The 27,964-nt window shown below is 39.4% G+C and overlaps 1 protein-coding gene and 1 long non-coding RNA gene across 6 annotated transcripts in view; one reads left to right on the top strand and one right to left on the bottom strand.

The window, feature by feature from the left end:
- Window positions 1–27,964, bottom strand: part of LOC112206015 (uncharacterized) — a 133,763-nt gene that overhangs the window by 66,132 nt on the left and 39,667 nt on the right. The gene's annotated exons all lie outside the window — the stretch shown is intronic.
- On the top strand, window positions 126–26,600 carry FMO2 (flavin containing dimethylaniline monoxygenase 2). Of its 4 annotated transcripts, none has more exon segments than NM_001009008.3 (9): window positions 126–280; window positions 630–767; window positions 8,563–8,751; window positions 11,878–12,040; window positions 14,570–14,712; window positions 19,398–19,597; window positions 20,812–21,167; window positions 23,251–23,323; window positions 24,329–26,600. In NM_001009008.3, coding segments are annotated over 8 exon segments (1,608 nt in total). In that variant the 5' UTR covers window positions 126–280; window positions 630–635; the 3' UTR covers window positions 24,681–26,600.

Below are 27,964 nucleotides of genomic sequence, written 5' to 3'. Positions count from 1 at the left end.
TTTAAGAGTATATGTTGCTACTATGTAAGAGTATATGCTGTTACTGTAAAGACATTGCATTACTACTATTGACCTCAGAGCACACGCCTCTTGCCTAATTCTAGGACTCCTAGCTAAGTCTTTGGAGTTTCAGCTGGAAGAATGCTGGAGGAATACGGAGCTCCTCCCATTTCTCACAGCCACCTCCAACTCTTAAAAACGCTTCCAACTGCCTCCCAGCACACAACCAAGGGAGAAAAGTATTCTGTCAAAGAGACGGTGCCAAAAGGCAGAAACAAAGGTAAGGATGATCGCTGGGGAAAGAAGCTGAAAAGGAAAAGCTCAGAACTCTAGCTGGAAATTTGGCTCACATCCCTAGTATGTTACTGCATAGTCTGGCTTTGTTGAATGGGTCGCTTTTAAATATTAAAGCTAGATGTAAGCAAGGTTTGCAACAAAGTCCATAAGACAACTCAGCTTTTCTCAAAGGCAAGAAGAGAGCAGGATTTTTGACTGGCTCTTTATTCAATAGTGCTGCTTATTAAATTACCACTGCTACAATGTTTAAAGCCAATTACCTGACCACATCATAAGGATTCTCTTACCGGTTGTCCCAGTTAAGTAATGTTGATTGATCAACTCCTTGACAGGAGCTGATGGCAAAGAAGGTAGCTGTGATTGGAGCTGGGGTCAGTGGCCTGATTTCTCTGAAGTGCTGTGTGGATGACGGACTTGAGCCCACTTGCTTTGAGAGAACTGAAGATATTGGAGGAGTGTGGAGGTTCAAAGTAAGTGAGATTTTCTTGGGTCTTGAACAGGTTGTGTTGTTATTTCAGGGTGAATCACAGTTACTGATGGGTCATATTGAGAAATTTATTAAACAACACTGATCAGATTTTATTTCTATTTATTGATGTGGCCATAATGGAACTGAAGTCATAGGCTGGCATCTCTCCCCCAGTCAACACTAACCCAACCCAGGTAGCTGACCCAGGCATGTAAAAGATCTCTTCTTTTGGATTCAGCAATGGTCTTACAGCCCATACTTTTGTCATTCTTTAATACGCTAATATTAGAGAACGTTTTACAAAAATAGAAGTAACAGGGATTCTTCTCAAGATATCACTTCTGTTTCAATTATTAAACCAAATGCTTCTTTAGAGACCATGCTCTTATCATTACTATTTTTCTCTGACAAATGAAGCATGTTTGTTTACTGAGCTTTATCAATGACATTCTAGTATAACTGCTGTGAAACTCTTTGTTAAATATGTTTTATTAAATTTATTCTATTAATCAAACCAAAATATTGATAATGCTAGTTGTCTGTATTAGTCCATTCTCATGCTGCTATGAAGAAATACTGAGACTGGGTGATTTATAAAGGAAAGAGGTTTAATTGACTCCCAGTTCCACAATGCTGGGGAGGACTCAGGAAATTTACAATCACGGCAGTGGGAAAGAGAGGTGCTGAGCAAAGGGGGAAAAGCCCCTTATAAAACCATCAGATCTCATTAGAACGCACTCACTATCATGAGAACAGCATGAGGGTAGCTGCCCCCTTGATTCAATTACCTCCCCCCACCAGGTCCTTCCCAAGACATGTGGGGATTGTGGGAACTACAATTCAAGATGAGATTTGGATGGGGACACAAAGCCAAACCATGTCACTGTCCTTAAAAATTTGTATAAAAATTAGAAAGTTGCATAGATAGCTATAAGGAGTTACAATTATTCCTTCCCACAACCTCTCAATAGGTAGTAGCTTACCACCTTCTAGCTGTGAGATCTTGAGCAAGTTATTTACATCCTGTGTTTCAATTTACTCAGTTATAAATGGATATAATAACAGGAAAGCGTGATTATCTCATAGTGCTATTTTGAAGATTAGGGGAGATAATTCATATAAAGAACTTAGATAAATTATGGACTCATAATAGAGTTCAATAAATGTTAGCTACTAATAATAACTATATATTTTATAGATGAGCAAACTGAAAGTGAGGGAGGTTAAGTGAGATGGCCAGGGCCACACAACTGGAGGAACTGGCCTTCAAACCACAGCCTACGTGACTTCTAAACAGATAAGCCCTGACTTACAACCATGCCCTAACTTGCATCCTTGCTCAAAAAGATTAAACAAAAGTTTAAGTTCAGAACCCAAAAGCAATGACTTTAGAATTATGTAATCAGGTATCTCTGAGATATTAAAACACATAAGAATATTCCAAATGGGAGCAAAAGGTTTGAATACATGAAAATCAAACTCATATCAGCAGAGACCATACAAAGGTCTCTCACTGCAGGCTGACTATTTAGGAGGATGGCAAGGTGATCCAGGACCTGTGCGTGCTTTGTCAGTTCAAATTGAATCTCATGCCAACAGGGATATTTTTTAACATGTAACATTAGGTGTCTCAGGTACACATGATCATAAACCACACCTGGAGGGTTTCTTTTCTTTTCTTTTTAATATTTTTCTGAGACAGGGTCCTACTCTGTCGCCCAGGCTACCATGCCCAGCCATGGAGAGTTTCTTTTTTTTTTTTTTTTTTTTTTTGAGACGGAGTCTCGCTCAGTCGCCCAGGCTGGAGTGCAGTGGCGCGATCTCGGCTCACTGCAAGCTCCGCCTCCCGGGTTCACGCCATTCTCCTGCCTCAGCCTCCCGAGTAGCTGGGACTACAGGCGCCCGCTACCACACCCGGCTAATTTTTTGTATTTTTAGTAGAGACGGGGTTTCACCGTGTTAGCCAGGATGGTCTCGATCTCCTGACCTTGTGATCCGCCCGCCTCGGCCTCCCAAAGTGCTGGGATTACAGGCGTGAGCCACCGCGCCCGGCCGAGAGTTTCTTAAAGATACTGATTCCTTTGGTTAAACCTGCCACCAAAAAATAAAAAAATAAAAAAATACTGATTTGTGGGCACCATCCCAAATCTACGGAATCAAAATCTTCTGGGGGTTTTTAATAAACATCTCAAATGAATCCTATGATAAGACAAATTTGGTAATTGTTACACAAACACCTAATTTAAAAATCTGATCATTCTACTATCTAAACACACTCAGAGTTAATGAGGGAGAAGGGAGAAATTGATTCTTCTGTAAGACAGGTAGCTTTGCAAAAAGGAAAACAGCTTAAATCACATTCATTTATTATTAAAAGCTGATGATTATCATTTTAGTTTTTCCTGGGATGGTGATATAATATGGTGGTCATTCCTGTCTTAACCAAAGATATTTTTGTCCACTCTAGGTTCACATGCAGATTTCAGCTGGAATTTTTTTTTTTTTTTTTTTTTTTTTTTTTTTTTTTTTTTTGCTCCCGGGTAGATTCTTAACCTAAACAAGAAATGTAGAAATTACAGTTGGTCCTTGGTATATGCAGGAGATTGGCTCCACAAACTCCCTCCCCCAGTATACCAAAATCCTTGCATACTCACATCCCACAGATTTATTGTCAGCAAAAGAGATGAGAGTTAGTTTGAATAGTCTGCCAACAATATGATTTGGTGAATTCTAGGAAGGTATTGTCTGCAGTAAAATATTTCTCCAACTATCCTTTTGCCAGTATCTAAAATTTCAGATTAGAGATACCTTCCTATTCACTAGAAAAACTGGATTAAAACCTGATTAATTAGGCTTTATTGAATATTAAAGGTTAAGTATATAACTGTGGAACTTGTAACAGTATGACATTTCAAATTTCTCTTAAAACTATATCCAATAGAGGAATGTAAACTATTGTCTCCACTCAACGAAGTCAAAGAGTCCAGAGTCTCCCTGCAGAGTGAAACATAAAATAAGCAAAATTTAACAGGCTGCCTGCACTAGGGCTATGTGAGGGTTTTGGTTACCAGGTGACTGGGAGTTTCCAAGAAGGATGCTGGGAGCCCCATGCTCTTCCCTGGGAAACTTTGCCTTTTCACTATTCTACCATCCAGAAGCAATTTTTTAAATGGGTTATTTATTAATTTTTGTATTTACACAACTCCTACTGAGATTACTTAACATATTTGGTGGTGACAAGTTAACAATAAATAAGTAAATTTAAGAATCCTTGTCCTATACCCAACCCAGACAATACAGAATTCTTCCAGACTCTCCAGCACCCCCTAGTGGCACATATGGACCATGGGACAGGTAGGTAATTAGCATGTATTTTTCGTTCTGTTTCCAGCAACGGGAAGCACTTGGCAAGCAGCACCTTCTTTTCTTCGCAATACTGCTAGGAAGTATGTATTACGATTATCTTTATTTACATATTAAGAAGAAATAGTTTTCAGATAAAGAATTTGCTCAGGGGAACATAGGTGGCGGGAGAAAAAAAACGAGGGTTTACAATTTCGGAGCTCTCACACTTAATAACCTTGCTGAAGTATTGATAGAGGAAAACATGATCTTCTTTCAGCCGCTAACCTTCTCTGTTTCCTTTATTGTTCCTAATACCTTGTATTCACGTGGGAGTTACCATGTACATTTTTTTTTCCTGTGGGTTTTCTTTTAATATTTGGATTTGGATCTCCTCCTTTTCCAGATGTATATGTTTAGTTATTTTAATTTTCATGTAATACTCTCTAGACATATCTCAATCTTGGTTTTCTTCCTCTAAGTTCAATCTGAAATATCACTTTCTCTCTTAAAATTTGGCTCCCCCAAGATCCAACATTCCAAACATATTGCCAATGAGTGTATACCTTTTACCTTGAAAGCAGCAGGAAAAAAGTAGTAAATACCTGAGCCAGGGAACTTAATTAGGGGGTTCTATCAGTGATCAAGGCCAGTGATCAAGGGAGACATCAGCCTAATGAAAGATGACAGAAGATAGCAATACTCTAATAGAGATGTGGTTCACAAAGTTCATTGTGCAGAAGCAGCTAGGGAGAGCTTCTAAAATACAGAAATCTGAGCCCGTCTTTTTTCTTTTTTTTTTTTTTTTGAGATGGAGTCTCGCTCTGTTGCCCAGGCTGGAGGGCAGTGGCGCAATCTCAGCTCACTGCAACCTCCACCCCCCCGGGTTCAAGCGATTTAGCTGGGATTACAGCCTTGTGCCACCACACATCTTCTAATGCAACTGGTCCACTGACTGGCATTTGGGAATTGCAATTTTGCCTCTAATTGTAGGACAAGGAAGTAAGAAGAGTTTTAATCATATTCAATTCAAGTAATGGAGCAGATAGATGTAAGGTCCATCTGAAAGAGTGAAATGATAGAATCACAGAATATTCTTAAAGAAAGGCAATTTTATTCTTTCTAACTGCTTATGGTAACTACCTGTGAAAGCAAAAATATTGATTGGTAAGGGTCAATATAATGATGTTTCACGAAGAAAAAGTTTAATTTGTAAGTTTTTGTAATTCACATTTATAATAAATAAATCTGTTTCTGCTTTATAAATTTCCTCGCTTGAGTAGATTAAATATTACTCTTATAATCTTCTTTAAACTTACTGTTTACAACCTTTTCATTGTCATGAAGTCAAACATAAGCTTCAATTCAGCTCGTGATCAAAAGATCATAAATTCTAAATAAGTGCTATCTGAATTAACTTGGTTTGCTAGAGTTTTCTGACATTCTGAAAATTCTATATTAGAAGAATTCTTTATTATATGATAATTTATGTTAAACAAATTATAGCAAATTCTATACATAAGGAAATTCAGACTATGTTTATGCTTAATTATCCAGGCAGTAGTAGTACTTAAGTAAATATGTGAGTTAAATTTATCTGTTTTGAAAAATGTGTCTCTGTCCTCCTCTTGATTGACAATAAACCCTCTGTCTCCACTTTCACATCTCCAAAGTTCAAGTGCATTTTAATACAATATAACAATAAGCTCCATAAAGATATAAACTATGTTTGTACTGTTAGCATCTTATCCCTAAATCCAAGCTCAGGCCCTGGTCAATTCAAGCATTTGATACATACTTGTCTATTAAATCAACATTAATCATCTCTTCATAACTAGGAAAACTAGGCCAATTTTACCCAGATTTGTCTAAATACACAGATGCCTACTTCAGCAAACTAAATGTAGAAGGAAGCACATATGAAGACAAGGGGGTCTTTTTTAGCTGCTATTTACCAATTAACCCAACAATAAAAGTTTATCACTTGGCTGGGCGCGGTGGCTCACGCCTGTAATCCCAGCACTTCGGGAGGCTGAGGCAGGTGGATCACCTGAGGTCGGGAGTTCGAGACCAGCCTGACCAAAATGGAGAAACCCCACCTCTACTAAAAATACAAAATTAGCCGGGCATGGTGGCGCATACCTGTAATACCAGCTACTCAGGAGGCTGAGGCAGGAGAATCACTTGAACCCAAGACGGGGAGGTTGCAGTGAGCCGAGATCATGACATTGCACTCCAGCCTGGGCAACAAGAGCAAAATTCTGTCTCAAAAAAAAAAAAAGGATTATCACTTGATCTTCAGAAAAATAGTGAGGTCATTATTGTTTGCTGACAGACTACACAAGTAAAATCTCCCAAAGGCCAGTTTTGCCCTGGCCCTAAGATTACTGTAGGGCCTCAGACATCAAATCAGTTCTTCTCATCACTCAAAATTCCCTTAAAATTGACCTGATACAGAAGCCAACCACATTTTTAAGCCAAATTGTTGGGTCTTTTAAAAACTAGCATTTTGGCTGTAGTATAACAGTCTTAGTTTAACTGATTCAAAACTATGGCTGGCTTAGTAAATTTAACGCTAGTGGCCAATAATAACAGAAAAGAGATAAATATTCTTAAGTATGTATTTTGAGCCAGGGATTCTGCTAAGTACTTTATTCACTCTCATCAAAGCCTTGAAACAATTGTTGCATGTTTAAGTTATTAATGAGCCCCATTTTACAGAGGAAAATGAGGAAACTGACCTATGTAACTTGCTCATGGTCACAAGCCATTAAAGGTGGCAGAATTAGGATATCAATCCAGTCGGTGTGACTCCAGAACCCTCCTATTTACTCTATACTACTCATAAAATTATTTGGTCTTGGGGCTGGGCGCAGTGGCTCATACCTGTAATCCCAGCACTTTAGGGGGTTGAGGTGGGTGGATTGCTTGAGCTCAGGAGTTTTAGACCTGCCTGGGCAACATGGTAAGACCTCATCTCTACAAAAAAAAAAAAAAAAGATACAAAAAACTAGCCGGTGTAGTGGCACCCGCCTGTAGTCCCAGCTACTTGGGAGGTTGAGGTGGGAGGATCACCTGAGCCCAGGAGTTTGATGCTGCCGTGAGCCATAATCATGTCACTGCATTCCAGCTTGGGCCACAGAGTGAGACCCTGTCTCAAAAATAATAATAATAATCTGGTCTTGAGAAAAAACAGTATTTTTTTCTTCATAAAATGTTTTCCATTTTGAGAACTTGATTAAGAAACTCATTGTCTTGCCAATGACATTACATTCAATCATGCTGAAACATCCAGAAATAGTTTACACATCAGTTTGACATCAGTATTATGCAATTTGAAGCCAGTGTTTGAAAAATAAAAACACTGTACCGTGATTTGTTTATCCAGAGTTCAGATTATTATATCCTTGTATATGAGACAGAAACCCCCTTGTATTCTAGTGCAAACTCTCTTTGGATCTTAATATGTATAGTTAACAATAACACCATACTACATTCTAACTACCTAGAAAGCTAGCATACCTTAACCTGATTAACTTTTACCAAGTTACTTGAAATTATAGCAAAGTTACCATTTAAATCTTGATTCTGGCCAGGTGCAGTGGATGAACCAAGCATGGTGGTGCCTGTAATCCCAGCACTTTGGGAGGCTGAGGCGGGTGGATCACGAGGTCAGGAGATTGAGACCATTCTGGTTAACACAGTGAAACCATCTCTACTAAAAAATACACACACAAAAAATTAGCTGGGTGTGGTGGCAGGCACCTGTAGTCCCAGCTACTCGGGAGGCTGAGGCAGGAGAATGCCGTGGACCTGGGAGGCGGAGCTTGCAGTGAGCCAACATCACGCCACTGCACTTCAGCCTGGGTGACAGAGCGAGACTCTGTCTCAAAAAAAAAAAAAAAAAGATTTGATTGTATCAGTCTACTCACCTTTATCGCTTGACAATGATTGATTTGTGTAAAAGGATTCAAATCAAAATTTGCAAACTCCCTTCCTCCAAAGGTACTCATTTTATAATACTGAAATTCTCTATTATGTTCTCTGCCCAGTGTCCCAGGGTTTATTGGTTTCTAAAGAGGTAGTGGGTATATACAGCCTCCCCAAGGGGAATTTAGGAAGTAAGCTGGTTGTCACAAAGACTGGCATTAAATAGGTAGAGACCTAGGATGCTAATATCTTGCAATGTGCCAAAATAATTGTCCCTGTCCCCAACCTCACCATTGCCAATATTACCCCTACCCCTCACAGTGAGCGTCACAGGCAGGCAACAAACTGGTGTCGTCACAGAATGATTGATGGAACACATAGACTGCATTCATTACCTAAACATTGTCGTCACACTGCAGCAACCAAAGACAATCGCATTACCCAGGGGTTAGACGTAGGAAGAGTAAAAAACAAAAAATTTTTGAATGCGTAATTATCACTAATTATTTTATTTGATCCTTCAGGAGAATGTGGAAGATGGCCGAGCAAGTATCTATCAATCTGTCATTACCAACACCAGCAAAGAAATGTCCTGTTTCAGTGACTTTCCAATGCCTGAAGATTTTCCAAACTTCCTGCATAATTCTAAACTTCTGGAATATTTCAGGATTTTTGCTAAAAAATTTGATCTGTTAAAATATATTCAGTTCCAGGTATTGTATTTTTGGGGAAATGGGTTTCTCTGCATTAGTTCAGCTCATATTTAAATAGAAAAGTTACTCTGATAATGAAAGCAATTATGAATGAAGTATCCCATTCTAAGTATTTGTTGAAATATAACAGCCTCATATAAAACCCAAAAAGTAGTGTCATTACCCTTGGTATTACAGATTATATACATTAATTGAAGAGGAAAATCATCTGTTAAAATTAAAGGTTTGAATAATAATATATTGATGTCAAAACTTTTTTTTTTTTTCTCCCTGAGACAGAGTCTCACTCTGTTGCCCAGGCTGGAGTGCAGTGGCATGATCTGAGCTCACTGCAACCTCTGCCTTCCAGGCTCAAGTGATTCTCCTGCCTCGGCCTCCGGAGTAGCTGGGATTACAGGCACACATCACCATGCCTGGTTCATTTTTGTATTTTTGGTAGGGACGAGGTTTCACCATTTGGGCCAGGCTGGTCTCGAACTCCTGACCTCAAGTGATCCACCCGCCTCAGCCCCCCAAAGTGCTGGGATTACAGGTGTGAACCACCGCACCCAGCCTCAAAAATTCATTTAAACTAATATCTGTTATCATTGAATACACCTAGCTTCATTTGCCTTGAAAGGGCGTATACCAAAATTAAATTGCTGTTTTGTTTTCTTAGCTTCTTCATAGAAATGGGATTTCTTAGATGTGTATTAAATAAATTCATTGGTCTCTGTTCATACTAGAAGGCTGTGGGAAGTATTTGCTTATCATTTTTTTCTGAATGCAATCTCTTACAACCTAAAGATGGCCAGATCATTTTGAAAAACACTTGGAATTACCTTTTCCTGTGCTTCCTCAAAATCAACAAAAAGCAATATTTTAATTAAGCATGCTGAATTTTTATCAATGGTCTATACTTTGAGAAATAGCTACTATGCTTAGAAAATAAAATATAAATCACATTTCTTGGCCAGGTGTGGTGATTCATGTTTGTAATCCCAGCATTTTGGGAGGCTGAGGCAGGAAGATCACTTGAACCCAGGAGTCTGAGACCAACCTGGGCAATACAGTGAAAATCTGTCTCTACAAAAAACTTTTAAAAGATTATCCAGGCATGTTGATACCCACCTGTGGTCCCAGCTATTCTAGAGACTGAGAAGGGAGGATCGCTTGAGCCTGGGAGGTCAAAGCTGCAATAAGTGGTGATTGTGCCACTGCACTCCAGCCTGGGCAACAGTGTGAGACCCTGTCTCAAAGTAAATAACTAACATTTCTGGATAAATAACTGTTAGTGAGGCTTATTTTTTAATACATGTCATTTTCTTAGTAATTCTAATACTAGGCTTATATAATATCAACTTACAATAGTAAATTTTGGTGAAAATTTGTATTTATAAATTCCATTAAAATGTCCAGTTCTACCTAATGTAGTTTTTCACCAATTCCTGGTAGATCTAACTTCTGAATAACAGATTAAGTATACCAGAAGGTTTTGTAACTTTGTGCACTTAACTATCAATCTACTTAACAAATATATTGCCTTTTTATGATATATAACTTCTATTCCATTCTTTTAAAGATCATGTTAGAGTCACAAGGAAGTCATTTCTCTTGGTTATTGTGTTACTGCTACTTTTGTTTCTTGGAGAGTGAAGAGGGGTTGGGAAGAAAGGTTTCTGTTTATTGGTCTCTGAGTTGGTGTAAGTCATAGGTGTTAGAGCTCAACTCGAGAAGCAGGCAAACTGTAACAAGCCCTGTTGCTTATGATTGTCAGTGTAATCTACATCAGTGCTTCTCAAACTTTAATGTGGACATGAATCACCTGGATATCTTGTTAAAAATGTAGGTTCTAATTTAATAGGTATGGGGTAAGTTCTGAAATTCTGCATTTCTGACAAGCTTCCAAGTGATACTGAAGATCCTGGTCCTCAAATCACATTTTGAATAGCAAGGATCTACAGCACTTAGTTAATATACTACTTTGAACTACCATCTGAAATCTTTTCTTTCATCTGAAAACTGCCCAGATATTTAAAGCCCTTTTACAAGATTTCTACTAATATTCTATATACATTTTTAAGTTGAGACAGCTTAAAAATTACCAACCCAGCAGTTGGAAAAATATCTGAAAATTTGAGATATATAAAAGACTAAAATACTTGCAAATGAGAAGCATGCCATTCCTCTAGCATTATAAACTTTGCTTCCACTTGACATCTTTTCTTAATCCAGCAGATATGAAACATTTATGTACAATTTTAAAAATTAACAGACCTCCAGTGAGCTACATTTAAAAAAATCAATGAACCAATAAATCATTTTATTCAAATAAGATCATGAACTGTCTTGCTCACACGATGTACTCTGTTTTAAAAACAGAAAATGTTAAAAACTATCATTCAGTGGAATGCTGACCATGTGTCAGGCTCTCTGCAAAGTGTTTTGCGTGAAATATCTTCTCTAATACAAAGTCCACAAAGAGGCGGCTACATAAAACGTTCCTGACATATGCCAATCGCATGATCACTTGAATTATTGGTTTGTTTCCTTGTTCAGATTATCAAATAACAAACAGAGAGAAGTTCTTTAAAAGAAAAGATATTTATTTGGTGATAGAGCATTGTAATGAGAATGTACATGCCATGGTAAACTATTTGTGTATTCAGGGAGTTAAAGGAAGACAAAGGTTTTTAAATGGGGAAAAAATACAATTACATAATTGTTTTGAAATAATTATATAAAGAGCAATAACAAGGGTGATGCCAGTCCGAGATTGGACAGTTACTGAGCAGATGTTCTTGAAGAAGTCATTTTTGTGTAAGATTATGATGGTCTTTGTGTAAGGTGGTGGTTTTTGTAGTTTTTGTTATCAGGCACACATCATGAGAACCCGCTCTTTCTGGCCTTTCCCAATTCTATTTGTCGGGTTTCTTAACATTAGTGACTCCATCTAGATTCTGACAGTTTTCATAAGAACTTGCTTTTCTTTTCTCTCTCAAGTCCTTATTCAGTATTCAACACCCTTAACAGATTAGTCCCACTGCTGAGTCAGGCCTCTTGCATGAAGCAGCAATGAGAAGGACACACTTGGCCCATGTTATCCTGGAGTAATTCTCAATGATGCCTTCTCTGTGTTTCTTCAAGACAACTGTCCTTAGTGTGAGAAAATGTCCAGATTTCTCATCCTCTGGCCAATGGAAGGTTGTCACTCAGAGCAATGGCAAGGAGCAGAGTGCTGTCTTTGATGCAGTTATGGTTTGCAGTGGCCACCACATTCTACCTCATATCCCACTGAAGTCATTTCCAGGTGAGACCCGCTGGGATTCCCAGCTTTTTGGAGTAGGTTTCCAGGTACTTTATATGTAGTTTGGATTGACAAGCAGGATTCATTGCTGCAACTGGGCAGAACTTGGCTCAATAAGATTGAGACAGAGCTAGAAAGATGAAAGACACCAAACATCATCTTTGTTTCTATTGGCCTCTGAGTCTTCATCACACATAGATCTCAGAGCCAACTTCCTTGGAAGTCACTAAGTCCTTGGCATAATTTTAGAGAATTCACATCAAACTGGTTCTCTGTTGGAGAGGCCCTTTTAGCCATGTGCCTGCGTTGGCCTTTTTCTACCCTGCCAAACATCGAGCCTTTTTCACAGGGCCATGCTCACACACAAGGGGAGAGCTTCTAGAAAGAAATGCTTTGCAAGTTAGTGATAGGGAGAGAAGTGCAGGAATAGAACCCTGCATCCAGCTGTTCTGGTCCACCCAAGTCTTTCCTCAGAGAACACACTTCTTTCCCAAGGCCCTTAGGAAAATATGTAATATAGTGGTTCATAGTCCAGGCCTCATATTAGAATCACCTGGGGAGCTTCTAAAGCCCTGATGGCCTGGGGACCTACCCCCAAAGATTCAAACACTATGGAGTAGGGTTAGAGCAATGAAAGTTTGCTCAGGTGATTTTAATATACAGTCAGGATTAAGGCCTGCTCATCTAAAGCAATTGTTCTCAAATAGAGTCACCTGGAGGGCTTTTCAAAGCACAAATTGCTAGGCCCCACCCTCCATATTTCTGATTCAATAGGTGCTATGGCTTGAATGTCCTGTCCAAAACTCATATTGAGATTAATCCCCAATGGGGCAGTATGAAGAGGTGGGGGCTTTAAGAGGTGATTGAGTAGTAAGAGCTCTGCCCTCAAGAATGGATTAAGCCATTTGTGGATAAATAGGTTAATGGATTATTGGGTTACACAAGAGTGGAACTGGTGGCTTTATAAGAAGAGGAAGAGAGACCTGAGCTAGCATGTTAGCATGCTTGGCTCCCTCACCATACAATGCCCTATGCTGCCTTGGGACTCTTCAGAGTCCAAACCAGCAAGAAGGCTCTCAGCAGACGCAGCCCTTCAACCTTGACTTCTCAGCCTCCACAATTGTGTGCCAGAAGAAATAACTTCCTTCCCCTATAAAATATTCGGTTTCAGATATTTTGTTAAAAACAATAGAAGACAAATTAAGACAGTAGCTCTGGCATGAGGCTGAGAATTTGCATTTCTAACACCAGGCAATGCTGATATTGCTGGCCATGTGACCACACTTTGAGAACCAATAATCTAAAGATTCTTTCAAGCAACCCCACCGTCAATGGCAAATACTTTATAAAGTCATGTGTTTCTGAGAAGTGTAAAAGTAGTAACTAGGAAAGGACACAGAGAAGCTTGTCTGTGATTAACCACCAGCAAGTCACTGATTTACACAATATGGAAACCAACTCCTATGTGCCTGGTTTTTAGTTTTAGTTTTTGTTTACTTTTTGAAAATAAGATTGCTAAATTGTATTCTAACTATTACACAGTTATAATAATAGCACTTCATAATGTGCTTAAGAAATATTTAAGAGTATCTGATAAGCGATTTTTTTTTTTTTTTGAGATGGAGTCTCACTGTCACCCAGACTGGAGTACAGTGGCACGATCTCAGCTCACTGCAACCTCCACAACCTCCATCTTCCAGGTTCAAGCAATTCTCCCGCCTCAGCCTCCCAAGTAGCTGGGATTACAAGTGCAGGACCACTCCTGGCTAATTTTTGTATTTTTAGTAGAGAGAGCCTCATCATGTTGGCCAGGCTGGTTTCAAATTCCTGACCTCAGTTGATCCGCCCGCCTTGGCCTCCCAAAGTGCTGGGATTACAGGCGTGAGCCACCACACCTTGCCTAATATGTGATATTAAAGGGTCAAATGTCATTATATAGTCCAAAATAGTATATAATAGGCAGCCAGAAGACAGTATCTGGTCCTGCTGTGTTCATCACCATTTGTTTGTCTCTGATAAAGACAAACTGCAGCCATAAGCTGCAGCCTCTGAAATAAAAAATCAACCCCTTTGGTCCTGTTTTTTTGTTTGTTTTTTGTTTTGTTTTGGTGTTGTGACAGTCTCTGTCACCCAGACTGGAGTGCAGTGACGCAATCAGGGGTCACTGCATTCTTTACTTCCCAAGCTCAAGCAATCTTCCCACCTCAGTCACCCGAGTAGCTGGGACCACAGGCATGCACAACCATGCCCAGCTAATTTTTGTATTTTTTGTAGAGACAGGGTTTCACTATGCTGCTCAGGCTGGTCTCAAACTCCTGGGCTCAATCAACCTGCCTAGGCCTCCCAAAGCGCTGGGATTACAGGCCCCACCTGGTCTGGTACCTAAACTTTCTTATGTGCTTTACTCCTATAGAGAAGAGGCAAAACAAATTATTAACTCCAGAAAGGAAAAGCTGGCAATGCAGTTTTATTGAAATTAGCTTGACATAGTTGCTCTGGAGCTCACAGACTTCTCTCTTCTTCCCCCTGAAGGTATCGAGAGGTTCAAAGGCCAATATTTCCATAGCCGCCAATACAAGCATCCAGATGGATTTGAGGGAAAACGCATCCTGGTGATTGGAATGGGAAACTCGGGCTCAGATATTGCTGTTGAGCTGAGTAAGAATGCTGCTCAGGTGTGATGCTCTCTGCTTACCATGTACCTGGAGGGGAGGAAGTGGGGATGCCATACTGGAGAACCCCAGCCATATAATCGCGGCTCCAATCCTCATTAACTAGTTGGTTGGTAGCGCATTGTGGCATCATAGAAAATCTGGAAGTCAAGAAACCACTTTACCTCCTAGCTCTGTCACTAACCAGCCATGAATCCTAGAGTGATTCATTTCACTTCTCTGGGCAATGGCTCCCTCATTTTTAAAATGGGAACTTTTGACCAGATGATTTTCCATATAAGAGGCCTTTCATCAACATGGCTCACTGCAGCCTTGACCTCCTGGGCTCCAATCTTCCTGTCATCTCAGCCTCCTGAGTAGCTGGGACTACAGGCACATGCCACACCACACTCAGCTAATTTTCATATATTTGTAGAGATGAGGGTCTTGCCATGTTGCCCAGGGTAGTCTCAAACTCCTGAACTCAAGCAATCTGCCCGCCTCAGCCTCCCAAAGTGCTGGGATTACAGGCATGCACAACCACATCCAGCCAAGAGGCCTTGTTTCTACCTGGATGTTTAATGAGAGGTTAATCTGTTCATATTCTGGAGGGTGGCTTTTAGAAATTTAGTGCATATTTGAATTATATTTGAAATATAGATAACCTTCAGTTACCCAAATATTATGAAAAGAAAGATTAAATAGATAGTAGGTCTCTCAACTAAAATCATAGATATTTAGGTGCTTCCTGAGGCCTTCTAACCACTGTCATCTTTGCACCTGCTCAGGAATGACACCAGCTGAGCTGCCAAAGAGTCAAACATTCATTACACGATGATGCTGCTGACAGTGGTGGTCAGGAATAGCAAAAAATAAACTCCTTCTGCAAGGACAGACCTAGGCAAAGAAGGGAAAATCACTAAACATCCTTTCCCAAAGTATCCCCTCTCAAGAAGGCCTGAACCAGATGCCCAATCACTCTTACCCTAGCTCTTTCAGCCTGATGTCTCTGGCTACCCAGGGCTTACCATGGCCCTGTGCACAACCAACAAATCATTTCCATCCTAAGTCTTACACTTTCAGGACTCTAGATACCCAGCGGCAAAAGTTACAAGCAAACATGACACCCGCCCAGCAGGTTAATGAAGGGGTTATACTGGGACCTGTCAGAGTCATCTATCAGTCAGTTAGTTAGTGCCAGCCCAGGAACAGAGCAGGTCACTAACACCGGAAAGAGACTTACTAGACCCAATAAGTCTTCACTTTGTGAAAATAAACCTCTTGTCACTTATCACCTCAGTGTGAAGAACAAGTGAGGAGGCAGGAACTGTGACAGCCTGGAGAAGAGCAGAGCTGGAAAATGAGAGTACCAGCTCTAGGCTCTTTCATGCTAGGAATACCCGCAAAGCCTTAGGAACAGTGTGTAATGGGGCAGTATGTGAGGAGCTAATATAGCAGTCAGCCAAGTGAAGATCCATCCTAGACTACTTCACGTTGTCAGACCAGTGATTTGGATTTAGATCTCTTCATTCCAAAGATATCAAATCTGGGGGGGCGCGGTGGCTCACGCCTGTAATCCTAGCACTTTGGGAGGCCGAGACGGGCGGATCACGAGGTCAGGAGATCAAGACCATCTTGGCTAACACGGTGAAACCCCGTTTCTACTAAAAATACAAAAAATTAGCCGGGCGTGTTGGCGGGCGCCTGTAGTCCCAGCTACTCGGGAGGCTGAGGCAGGAGAATCGCGTGAACCCAGAAGGCGGAGCTTGCAGTGAGCCGAGATCGCGCCACTGCACTCCAACCTGGGAGACACAGCGAGACTCCGCCCCAAAAAAAAAAAAAAAGATATCAAATCTTAGATGGCAAGAACCAGTTCCTTGTATGGGTCTTGTCCTACAGAAAGGCTTATGGTGCGAGATTCAATATTAAGAAACTACCTTGGCTCTATTTGCATGCCTTACAGCTTCTTAAACAATCTTTTGCACAGAGTGCAAAAGACTTTGTTTCCATCTCCCTCTATCAGTGTAAATGCCACTAGATGCCCCCTTTTTAGGAGGTACTTCACTTTGAGGTCAATCATCTTTAAAACAGAGCCTCAGTAAATTCTGGGGCTATGCATGTGATACATCACCTACATAATAGATTCCTCCTAAATATAATGTTATAATCATACATTTCCAGGATTATACTCATTCATCTGCACTAATCTCTTCAATATTTATTAGAGTAACAACATAAATCTATAACTATGATAAAACCTCTTACACAGAGTAATATACTCTCAAGCCTTCTGTGAAAAGACTAACCAGAGACTTTACAGGAGCTATATATGCTAGGAACGGAACTAGGCGCATCTGCAAAACTTGAAATTACAACCTGAACTCACCAAAATTCTGAGTGTGCACTGCTCTGTTAAAAGAAATTCACCTTCATAAGGATACAGCACCCTCTACCACAATCCAAAAGCACCACTCAAGATCATATGGGATGGTGCTGCATCGTTGTATTAGTCCATTCTCAACGCTGCTATGTAGACATACCCAAGACTGGGTAATTTATAAAGAAAAGAGGTTTAATTGACTTACAGTTTGGCATGGCTGGGGAAGCCTCAGGAAACTAACAATCATGACGGAACGCACCTCTTTACGAGGCTGCAGGAGAAAGAATGAGAGCGAAGGGGGAACCCCTTATAAAACCATCAGATCTCGTGAGAACTTACTCCCTATTAGGAGAACAGCATGGCAGAAACCTCCCCCATGATTGAATTATCTCCACCTGGTCCTGCCCTTGACACGTGGGGATTATTATAATTTAAGGTGAGATGTGGGTAGGGACACACAGCCAAACCATATTAGTCATTTACATACTTCTGACCAAAAACCAAATCTCTGGCCTTTGACCTAAAACATGCGTCTCAGAGAAAGCAGCCTGAGCCTAAATCCTCATGTTTCTCTCACTGTTGCAGCTAGTGTCATTAAGGCAGGTTAGACCACCCTGCTGTAGGGAGGGTCACAACAGAAAAAGAGTGAATCAAACAGGCAGAGCATTCCATTTGAAACATGGTTTGCTCCTGAGAAAGAAGAGGTGACAGTAAGTAATGGAAAGAGACACTAATGAAAATATTTTTGTATCTAATATCTAATCAAAGTATTGCCAAGTCAGCCTATAAGGGCAACGGCAGGAGAAATTCAGAACATAGGTATATACCACACACAGACCAGCAATATAGGAATGCTTGGTATAGGTGCTACTTCACAAGCTGGGAATGTAAGGCCCATCCCCACAAAATTTGTCTCCAAATTCTGGTTTACTCCAGACATAAGGCACTATATGAAACTCCTCTCTTCCAGCCTAACTTTATAACTTAACAGCTAGCAGTACTTATCACTTGCCAGGCAATATTTCAAGTACTTTATATATACCACCTCATTTAATCTACACAAGAATGCCATGAGGTAGGTACTGTTAATACCCCCATTTTACAGAGAGAGAAACTGAGGCACAGAGAGATTGAAATAATTCAACCATGGCAACACAGATTGAAATAGTTCACCCACAGTAGTGTGATTGGGATTCAAACCCAAGCAGTCTGTATCCAAACCTCTCAAGTAAATTGGTTACCTTGCAAGTGAATCTTATGTGTTTATCAAGTATAGCCTTAAACAAAAACTTATTGCATGGTATGTAAAAATTTAAGAAGCAGTTCAAGTATGCATTTGGCCGATGGGGGAGTAACAGCAAACACAGCAAAATATACATTTGAAAAGAGATTAAATGTACATTTTGGAAACAAGGGAAATCTTAGTAAACAAGGTAAAGAAAACACCTGAAAGAGGATTCAGATGTGCACTTTAAGAGAAAGAGAATCACAGTATAAGTTCAGAGTTTTTAACTTTTAAAATACATTACAGGCACTGTGTCTCATGCCTGTAATCCCAGCACTTTGGGAGGCTACGGCAGGAGGATTGCTTAAGCCCAGAAATTTGAGACCGACCTGGGCAACATAATGAGACCGTCTCTACAAAAAAATTGTTTGAATTAGCTGGATGTGGTGGTACATGTCTGATACTGAGGTGGGAGGATCACTTGAGCCTGGGAGGTCGAGACTGCAATGAGCTATGACTGCACAACTGCAGTCCAGCCTGAGTGACAGAGCAAGACCCTGTCTCACACACACACACACACACACACACACACACACACAAAATAAAGTCTTTTAAGTATGGAAGGAAGATTATTTCCCCTGTTATTCTCCATCCAGGGATATTCAGATGCATATACACTTATACTTGTGTAGTCACTAGGCTATAATTGCACATTTCCAAGGATTATAATCATTCTACCTGCGCTATAGAAGAAACTTAGGTGAGTGGAAAACATGAGAGGAGGGAGGGAGGAACTTTCTCTTAAGGAGCAGCAAACCACAACTGTAAACATGGGAAAGACTTGTGGATTTTATCATCAGAGTTAGCCCAAAGACTTTCTCATGTCTCCATGAAGTTCTCAAGATTTTGTTGCAGTCTTCCTGCATCAGTGTAAATGCCACTGGGTACCCCTATTTAGGAGGTACTTTACATTGAGGTCAATCATCTTTAAAACAGAACCTCTGTAAATTCTGGGGCTACACATGTGATATATGACCTTCATAGTAGATTCCTCCTAAATGGGACAATGCCCTAATTTAAACTGCATTTCTTTTTGCTTGCCAGGTTTTTATCAGCACCAGGCATGGCACCTGGGTCATGAGCCGTATCTCTGAAGATGGCTATCCTTGGGACTCAGTGTTCCACACCCGGTTTCGTTCTATGCTCCGCAATGTACTGCCACGAACAGCTGTAAAATGGATGATAGAACAACAGATGAATCGGTGGTTCAACCATGAAAATTATGGCCTTGAGCCTCAAAACAAGTAGAGTTATTTTGCTTTTTTAATGGTATACTCGTTGGTGAGCAAAGTTGTCTGAAGGTGTCTCCCTTAACAAAGATTCAAATTGCTAACAAGGTAGTTAAAACTACAATCTAACAATATGAGTATCTTATAGGTCCTGGAGTTTAGCTTCTAAATTTGTTCTGTATGCCTTTAAAAAATACTTAAGAAGATGAAGCAGAAGTGTTATAAGCTGCTCCAGAAAGCAAAACTAGGGGAGAACTTTCTAATACCCAGAGTTATCTAACATTGGAGAAAACTGTTTCAAGAGATTACGACCTGCCTTTCAGAGGGGTGTGGTGGGAAACATATAATTCTCCATCTAATAATTTATGCTTTGCTAACCCTATAGCATGAAGGTTCTTCCCATGGGAAACCTTTGAAAACACATTCCTTTTTCTTTGCTAAAAGACAAATCTCTGTTGACGTCAAAGTTATATGTCAGTGATTTAAGCACAAGCAAATGTTATGAATGGTTCTTTTGCTTTAGTTGTTACAGGCTTCTTCCCTTAAAAAAACAGAAGAGCTTTAGAATCTTTTAACAAATGCCTGCCGTGCAACTACCATATTCTAAGATCTGACATAAGTGCCACGTATCGTCTATTAAAAAAAGAAAAAGAAAATGTTCTCAAATCTACAAAAAAAATAAGCGGACTTTGCATCAACATCCATGCTATTACTAACAGAGACTCCATGGATATTTGGGATTAACAAATATCACCAAACCTAATTTTATACATTAATTTTCACATTGATCCCTTCATAGATTTCAAAACTAGTGGAAATTTAGCAAATTTTTTCTTATGATCAAATAGGGGTTAAATAAAACAGCAAAATAATAAAAGCTAGATAGCATGAAAAAGGTTAAAAACAGAAATGGTATAATAACCACCATAATACTTGGGGATTGACCATAGGCACAGGCATTTTGTCTAAGCCCTTGGGGATGCTTCCTTCCTTAAAATCTCTTTCACTCACGTTGCCTACATGTTTTCCCTTATTTATTGACAAGAGTTATTTGTGACATGAGAATTAAGTCAGAAAATAAGGATTTGCACAGACAACCCGTTAAGTTAGAGTTTTACAGATATTTGAAAAGCCCTTTTATTTTCAGAGCCGTACCCCAAAAATATCAAGAGGGTTCAAGATTCCTCAGCAAATGATCCTTCAGAATGTTTTTCTTCTGTATGTCTCAGATACATTATGAAGGAACCTGTACTAAATGATGATGTCCCAAGTCGTCTACTCTGTGGAGCCATCAAGGTGAAATCTACAGTGAAAGAGCTCACAGAAACTTCTGCCATCTTTGAGGATGGAACAGTGGAGGAGAACATTGATGTCATCATTTTTGCAACAGGATATAGTTTCTCTTTTCCCTTCCTTGAAGATTCACTTGTTAAAGTAGAGAATAGTATGGTCTCACTGTATAAATACATATTCCCCGCTCACCTGGACAAGTCAACCCTCGCATGCATTGGTCTCATCCAGCCCCTAGGTTCCATTTTCCCAACTGCTGAACTTCAAGCTCGTTGGGTGACAAGAGTTTTCAAAGGTAAGTGTGTAGGCAGGTGAGTGGCTAAGCATTTCAGATCTGGTGAAGTTTATCGATAATGATAAGAAGGTTGCCTGAGATAAAAAGGTTGCCAAGAAAAAGTTTGACAACCTTGGCTGCTCTCACAAGACTAACATTCTAAAAAGTTACTGGAGAATTCAAAGAAAAACAAATACAGGAATTTAGTAATAATAAATACCTGCAATCATCCTTTTAAAATATTAGACAGTCAAGAGAATTTCAACTGGCATAAAGCTAAGTGCATATTAACTTTTCTTTGAATCGTGAGACATAAGTTTAAGAAAAAGATCTGTCTCCTGGTTTTACCTATATGTTGTTTAAAAATTCCTCAGCATATCTGCAAATCAATTTAACTCTTAATACTTGGGCAGCTCAACCTCACAAATCCCTACAAGTTATAAAATTATTAAAAGGTTTCTTTCTGGGTGTCTGTGTAGCACTTCATACCCCTCAGGACGGTGTTACCTCCCTGCCTCCAGGGTTCAATTCTGTTCAGCAAAAGCTTACTGAATACCTTGCCCTGTGCTGGGAACTGGTGGGACAGAGAGAAATTTAAACAGATCATTTCAACATAACATGACAAATTCTTTGATTGAGTAATATATGGAGTGCTCAGGGAAGGAGAGAAAGGGCACTTATCACGGTAAAATAAGGGAAGGGCACATGATAAAGGAGAACGTCCTGGATAACTGCATTTCTCAGGGGCAGAAAAGGGGATTGCCTGAACAAAAGCATAGAGTCAATGATGCATATGGAAAGGCACATGCTATTTGACATTGCTAGAGCATGACGTATGAGGCAGAGAGAGATGAGCCATTACTCTTGGAGAAGAAGGAGACAGGACACAGGAATTTTGTAAGGCATGCTATGGAGCTTAGATTATAAATTATAGATCAGTTCTTCCCAAATATGGCTACATATGAAAATCATCTGATGGATCCTTAGGGACCCTGATTAAGTAAGACTGGCCAAGGGACCTGGAATCTGCATTTTAGAAAGCTCTTCAGCCCGGGGCACCAATGAAGGGTTATAAGCAAGGAACAGGCATTAGCAGATTTACACTTCAGACAGATTGTTTCAGCAGTAGTGTGGAATATAGATTTGAAAGTGGGGAAAGACTACAGCCTCAGGGATGAAAGAGAAAGCTACTGAAATAGCCTATGCTAAAATATGATGCATCCTGGGCCAGGGCAGAGACACAAAGTGGAAAGGAAGCCATAAATGTGAGAAATCATTAAGGGAAAAATCAGCATGACATTATGATTGGTTCGATGTGGGAAAGTCAGAGAAATAGAGAGGAATCAAGGAGGACTTACAGATCTCTGGCATTGGAAACCAGGTGGACAGTAGTGCTGTGAATACAGAGGGGGTGTGCAGAAAATGATGCAAGTCTGGACAGGAGGGCTTCAGTGAGGAGCTCAGGTCTGGACTACTTGAACATGAGATGTCTGATGACTCTAGGCAAGGGGACTTGACCATATTTCAACCCATCCAAAGCTCAGGGGACACTTGTGGGCAGGCGATGGAGTCATGAGCACACAGTAATAACTTCTGCATCAATCTTTCCCTATCTCTACTGCCCTACTCTCATCTCTCGCCAGGTTTATTTCAACAGCCTCTTTACTGGTCTCCCCAGCTTTGGGCTTGCCTCCCTGGAGTCCATTTTCCTAAATTCAGCAGCCAGACAGATCTTTCCAAAAAATAAATCTGATCTTCTCACTTCATTCAGACTACTCTTCCACTGATTTGATTTGGGGCCTCCTGTCACCTTCAGGATAGAGCCCAAACCAATAGTCATGGCTGCCAGGCTCCCAGACACACTTCCCTTTTCCAGCCTCTTCTCTTGGCCCTCTCCACTTGTAGTCCATGCCGTAGACTGTGCACCCTGGACAGTGTCACATAGAGTGCTATGGGGGTGGCACCCCCTGAAGTTCAACAGCATGGAAGCCCTGACTGGTATGACATGGTTCAATGTCCAGAGTTTAATTTTAAGAATCAACAACTAGACAAAGTAATGATATTGACTCAAACTTACTATTCAAACCAACCTTTTATTCCTTAGGCTTGTGTAGCCTGCCCTCAGAGAGAACTATGATGATGGACATTATCAAAAGGAATGAAAAAAGAATTGACCTGTAAGAATTTTTTTTTAATTCTTTACATGAAGCAGTGTTTCTCAAAGTACAGTGATCTAACAACTTACAAGAACCACCTAGCTGCCTGATAAAATGCAAATTTCTGGGCTATAGCCCAGATGATTGAATCAGAAACTCCGGTGTGTGAGTCTAAAAATTTGCATTTTTATCTTCTTTCTCAGCGATTCTTATACATACTAGGTTAAGAACCAAATACTTAAAGATAAGAATTGTACCAAATCAGAGCACTTCTCCTTGGCTTAATTTCATTTCAGTTTTATATGATGTCTATGTCAGATTCCATAACTTCTCAAGCCACCTACACTCTGTGGTTAGAGAGGGAATGGGATGAGACAGTGGTGGTGATAGTAGCTTGAATAGCTGTGAAAAGTTAGAGAATCCCCATCAAAATAAATTAGGAAGGGGTTGGTGTGAAGGTTCAAGGATTTGTACTTTGTGATGAGGTAAAATGAGGTTCAACAGTGATCGAGTACCCTTGGAAAGTTGATTTGGGGCTTACATCAGGTGTAAGGAGTTTTCTCATGTTCAAATTCAAATTTACCTAAGATTGATTGAGTATCTACTATATGCCATCCAGACTGCCAGGTACTTTAGTAATTTAACAAGCAAATATTAAGCATCTCCTTTGAGCAAGACACCAAGCTATGCTTTCATATGCATTATCTCATGAATTCCTGCAGCCGCCCTGGCTAGCATGTACTTGCCTGGAGATTTGCCACTGCTTAAAAAATGCCAAACAATGGTTACCAATCTTGTCACATTTCTAGAGCATCCATGAATTCATGGCTCTTTATTTGAGGGCGTATTCTCAATCTGAGATATGAGCCTCCTGGTATGATAAACTCAAACTTTCCACCAGAGATTCATTGAAAACTCATTCACATATTCACTCATTCCTTCATTCCTTTAGCAGTTTTGAATGCCTAATATTCTAGAAAACTTAGAACATTCTGTGAACATTCCCTTTTTACTTTCTTCACTAAGGTTTGGAGAAAGCCAGAGCCAGACGTTGCAGACCAATTATGTTGACTACTTGGACGAGCTCGCCTTAGAGATAGGTGCGAAGCCAGATTTCTGCTCTCTCTTGTTTAAAGATCCTAAACTGGCTGTGAGACTCTATTTCGGACCCTGCAACTCCTATCAGTATCGCCTGGTTGGGCCTGGGCAATGGGAAGGAGCCAGAAATGCCATCTTCACCCAGAAACAAAGAATACTGAAGCCACTCAAGACTCGGGCCCTGAAGGATTCATCTAATTTCTCCGTTTCTTTTCTGTTGAAAATCCTGGGCCTTCTTGCTGTTGTTGTGGCCTTTTTTTGCCAACTTCAATGGTCCTAGTCAGCATAATGCTTTGGGCTTTATTATCTTGTCAGTCACTACCTCCTAAAGAAAAAAAAAAAGGCTAGAAGAAAAAACATTACATTCATGTTCTAATTATAGATTTTAGAGTTAGGTAGTACAGGTAAGGGGGAAATTGTAAAGAATTAGCAGAATTAGGCATATATACAAAACCAAAATTTTGTCATGAAATTTTGCCTTTCCACGCTTCCCTCAGTTCACCAAAGTTACCAAAATGTAAAATAAAATAAGACTGGCTCAGGTAAGTAGTGCTGCCAACCCTGATATAGGGGAGTTGTATGGAAAAATAGTAGAATTACACAGCATGAAAAGCAGCCCATGGTTTAAATTATTGGACAATTTAAATTGTGGGTAAATATTTAAAACTCCTGAACAATGTTTCTGATGGTCTTCTATCCACCCTACTTGGTAACAAAGTTCTCAGATGTTAGGTCATGTTTCATTTGCTCAGTTGGGGATCACTCAAAACTACTAGACAAAAAAGTGAGAGGATAGATTTAGAAAACATCAGTGATGCTCAGATGAACTTTTAGGACCTCACATTAAGAGCTAAGCAAATGGCCACATTTCCTATATTTTGACAGAGATACTGCTGGAAAAATTAAAATTAAAATGCCATAATAGCTACCTAACAAATATATATGTTTAATGTTTATCATAGGCCAGACATTGTGCTATGTGCATATCATATGTATTATTTCATTTAATTCTCACAACAATTCTGTGAAATGGTTACAGCTATTATAGTCATTTCACAGATGATGAAGCTAAGATTCAGAGCAGCTGATCTTGTGAGGCAGCTGGAATTGGAACTCAGATTTGTTGAACTCTAGAACTAAAGATCATAATGTTGTCTTGTAATATATTTATTTACAAAACACTTCATTATTTATAAAGAATTTACTAACAGTTTATCTTATTTATACCCATACATCTGCTACTTTGGGAGGCCCTTTACATAGAAAACAGCATTCTTTTTGCCAAATATGACCAAATTACTTTTATTTATAATTTTTGATTTATATTTCAGCTAGATCTAAAAAGCATCTGAAGGAATTTACAATGAAAGATACCTATGCAATAACATTTAGGATAATCTTTGACATTTTGGAAAAATAAGAATTGAGGAAAAAAAGTGTATCTTCCAAGTAGATGCAAAGCATTATAATGATTGACACTTGTATCTAACTCCAGTCTTACAGATAACTAAGGCAAAAAGCTAAATAAACAATATGTAACCTCTAACATTTGGTAAAAGGAAGTATACTGGTCTGTTAGGAGAGACAAACTTTTTTTAGAATTGAAGTCTGAAACAAACAAAAGCAATTCAATGTCAATAGACATTAAGCAACATAATAGACAAACATCTCCTAAGGGAACATTTGTTACAGCTGCTCCTTCCCTGAACTGTGCTTTGGAAGATAAGCTCTGTCCTGAGTCCAAACCAAGCCCTTCCAAGAGAGAACAAAGGTCGGAGATGTTGAAGATTCCAGCAAATTTCTCCTCTTATTTCTACCAAGCCTTTGTGAACATTGCTCTTCATTTTGGCCTGTACTTCTCCCTCAGGGACGTAGAACAATGGAATGTCAGTCAGTCTCTGTAGTTAAAACTTTTTCTTTAAAATTCAATTAAGTTACACCAGGATTTACAGGCAAGATTTTTTTTTCATTGCTCCCATAAGCAAATTTGTTTTAAAATAATTGTAAATGAGGTATATACTTAGTTCTTGGTTAAAAAATATATTGCTTTGTTAAGTATTAAAGATTATTTGTAAGTCATTGTATTAATAATACTAATAAAATTTATCAAGCCTTTATAGTAAGGGTCAGTGAATTACCACTGCCTGTGGGCCAAATCTAGCTCACTATCTGTTTTTGTAAATAAAATTTTATAATAGTACACAGCCACACTCATTCATTTATTTTCTGTGGTTGCTTTCAAGCTACAATTGTAGATTTGGGTAGTCGCAACAGAATCTGTGTGGCCCACAAGGCTAAAATATTTACATTCTCACCCATTACAGAAAAAGTTTGATAATTCCTGCTTTATAATATGTAAGGCATTGTCCCATTTTGCATAACTTGCCTTATTTCATCATTATCACTACCCATTTAGTAGCTATGGTTGTTATCTTACTTCTACAATGGAAGAGATTGAAAAGCATTTGTCAGGTTAATGCTAAATCAGTGCGGAAATATAGCTCCACTAGGAAAATATTATTAAATTTATATCCCTAAAATTTTTAGAAATCTCTCAAAATCTTTCCAAATGTTCTGGTATCTTTGAAAAATGTAAATAGTTTATTTATAGAGAACCCTACCTCTGAGGTTGACTCAAAGGTTAAAGAAGGCTCATCAGTCTATCCTTCTGCCTCCATATATCCTGAACATCAAACTATCCCAGGAAAACCATCTAGAGTAGTTTGTTTCAAAATATTAGCCACAGACCACCTACATCACAATAACTCAGGGAGCTTATAGAAGTGAAGATTCCTGAATATAAACATAGTAATAATTCAACCTACTGAATAGAAATCTCTGCTGAAATCCACAGTTTTCATAAGCTCCCCAGATGATTCCTGCGTACATTAAATCTAGAAACCATTAGTTTGAGATCTCTCAAAAATAAAAATAAAAATTGCTTTCAGAGAGTAGCCCATGAAATTTCCCATTCTTCAAGGACAAATTCCTCCTTCTGTTCAGCCTTGGTGCTCCAACTGCAGTTTACAATTTTTGTTCTTCTCCTGTAAAGAATGTCAACTGGTTATCACCTTCAATAGTTTCAATATGTCCCCCAAAGTTATGTGTTTGAAACTTGTAATAGTATTGGGAGATGGGGCCTAATAAGGTGATTAGGTGAAGTCTCTGCCCTCATGAAAAGATTAATCCCATTATCTCAGGAGTGTGTTGGTTATAAAAGCAAGTTTGGCTCCCTCTTTTCCCCACACACTCTTTTTCCCTTCTGCCTTCACCTTTGCCGTGGGTGGACACAGCAAGAAGGCCCTCATCAGATGCTGGCCCCTTGGTCTTGAATTTCCTAGCCTCTACAACTAAGCCAAATAAATTTATGTTTATTATAAATAACCCAGTCTCAGATATTCTGTTACAGAAACACAAAATGGACTAAGACACCACCCTTTTCCAAAATCTCTCCTTGTGATGGCTCCCTTTACTAACCTTTCTTTTAGCTATTCCCTTTATGATAGTTTCTTAATTTTTTCTATCAAAAGCTAAATATGGCACACTTGTTCTTTACAGAAAAAT

This window comes from Pan troglodytes, chromosome 1, assembly GCF_028858775.2.
Source record: "Pan troglodytes isolate AG18354 chromosome 1, NHGRI_mPanTro3-v2.0_pri, whole genome shotgun sequence".
In the NCBI taxonomy this organism is placed as follows: domain Eukaryota; kingdom Metazoa; phylum Chordata; class Mammalia; order Primates; family Hominidae; genus Pan; species Pan troglodytes.
The sequence above is the reverse complement of the archived record's forward strand: the minus strand, read 5'-3'. Positions and strand labels throughout refer to the sequence as shown.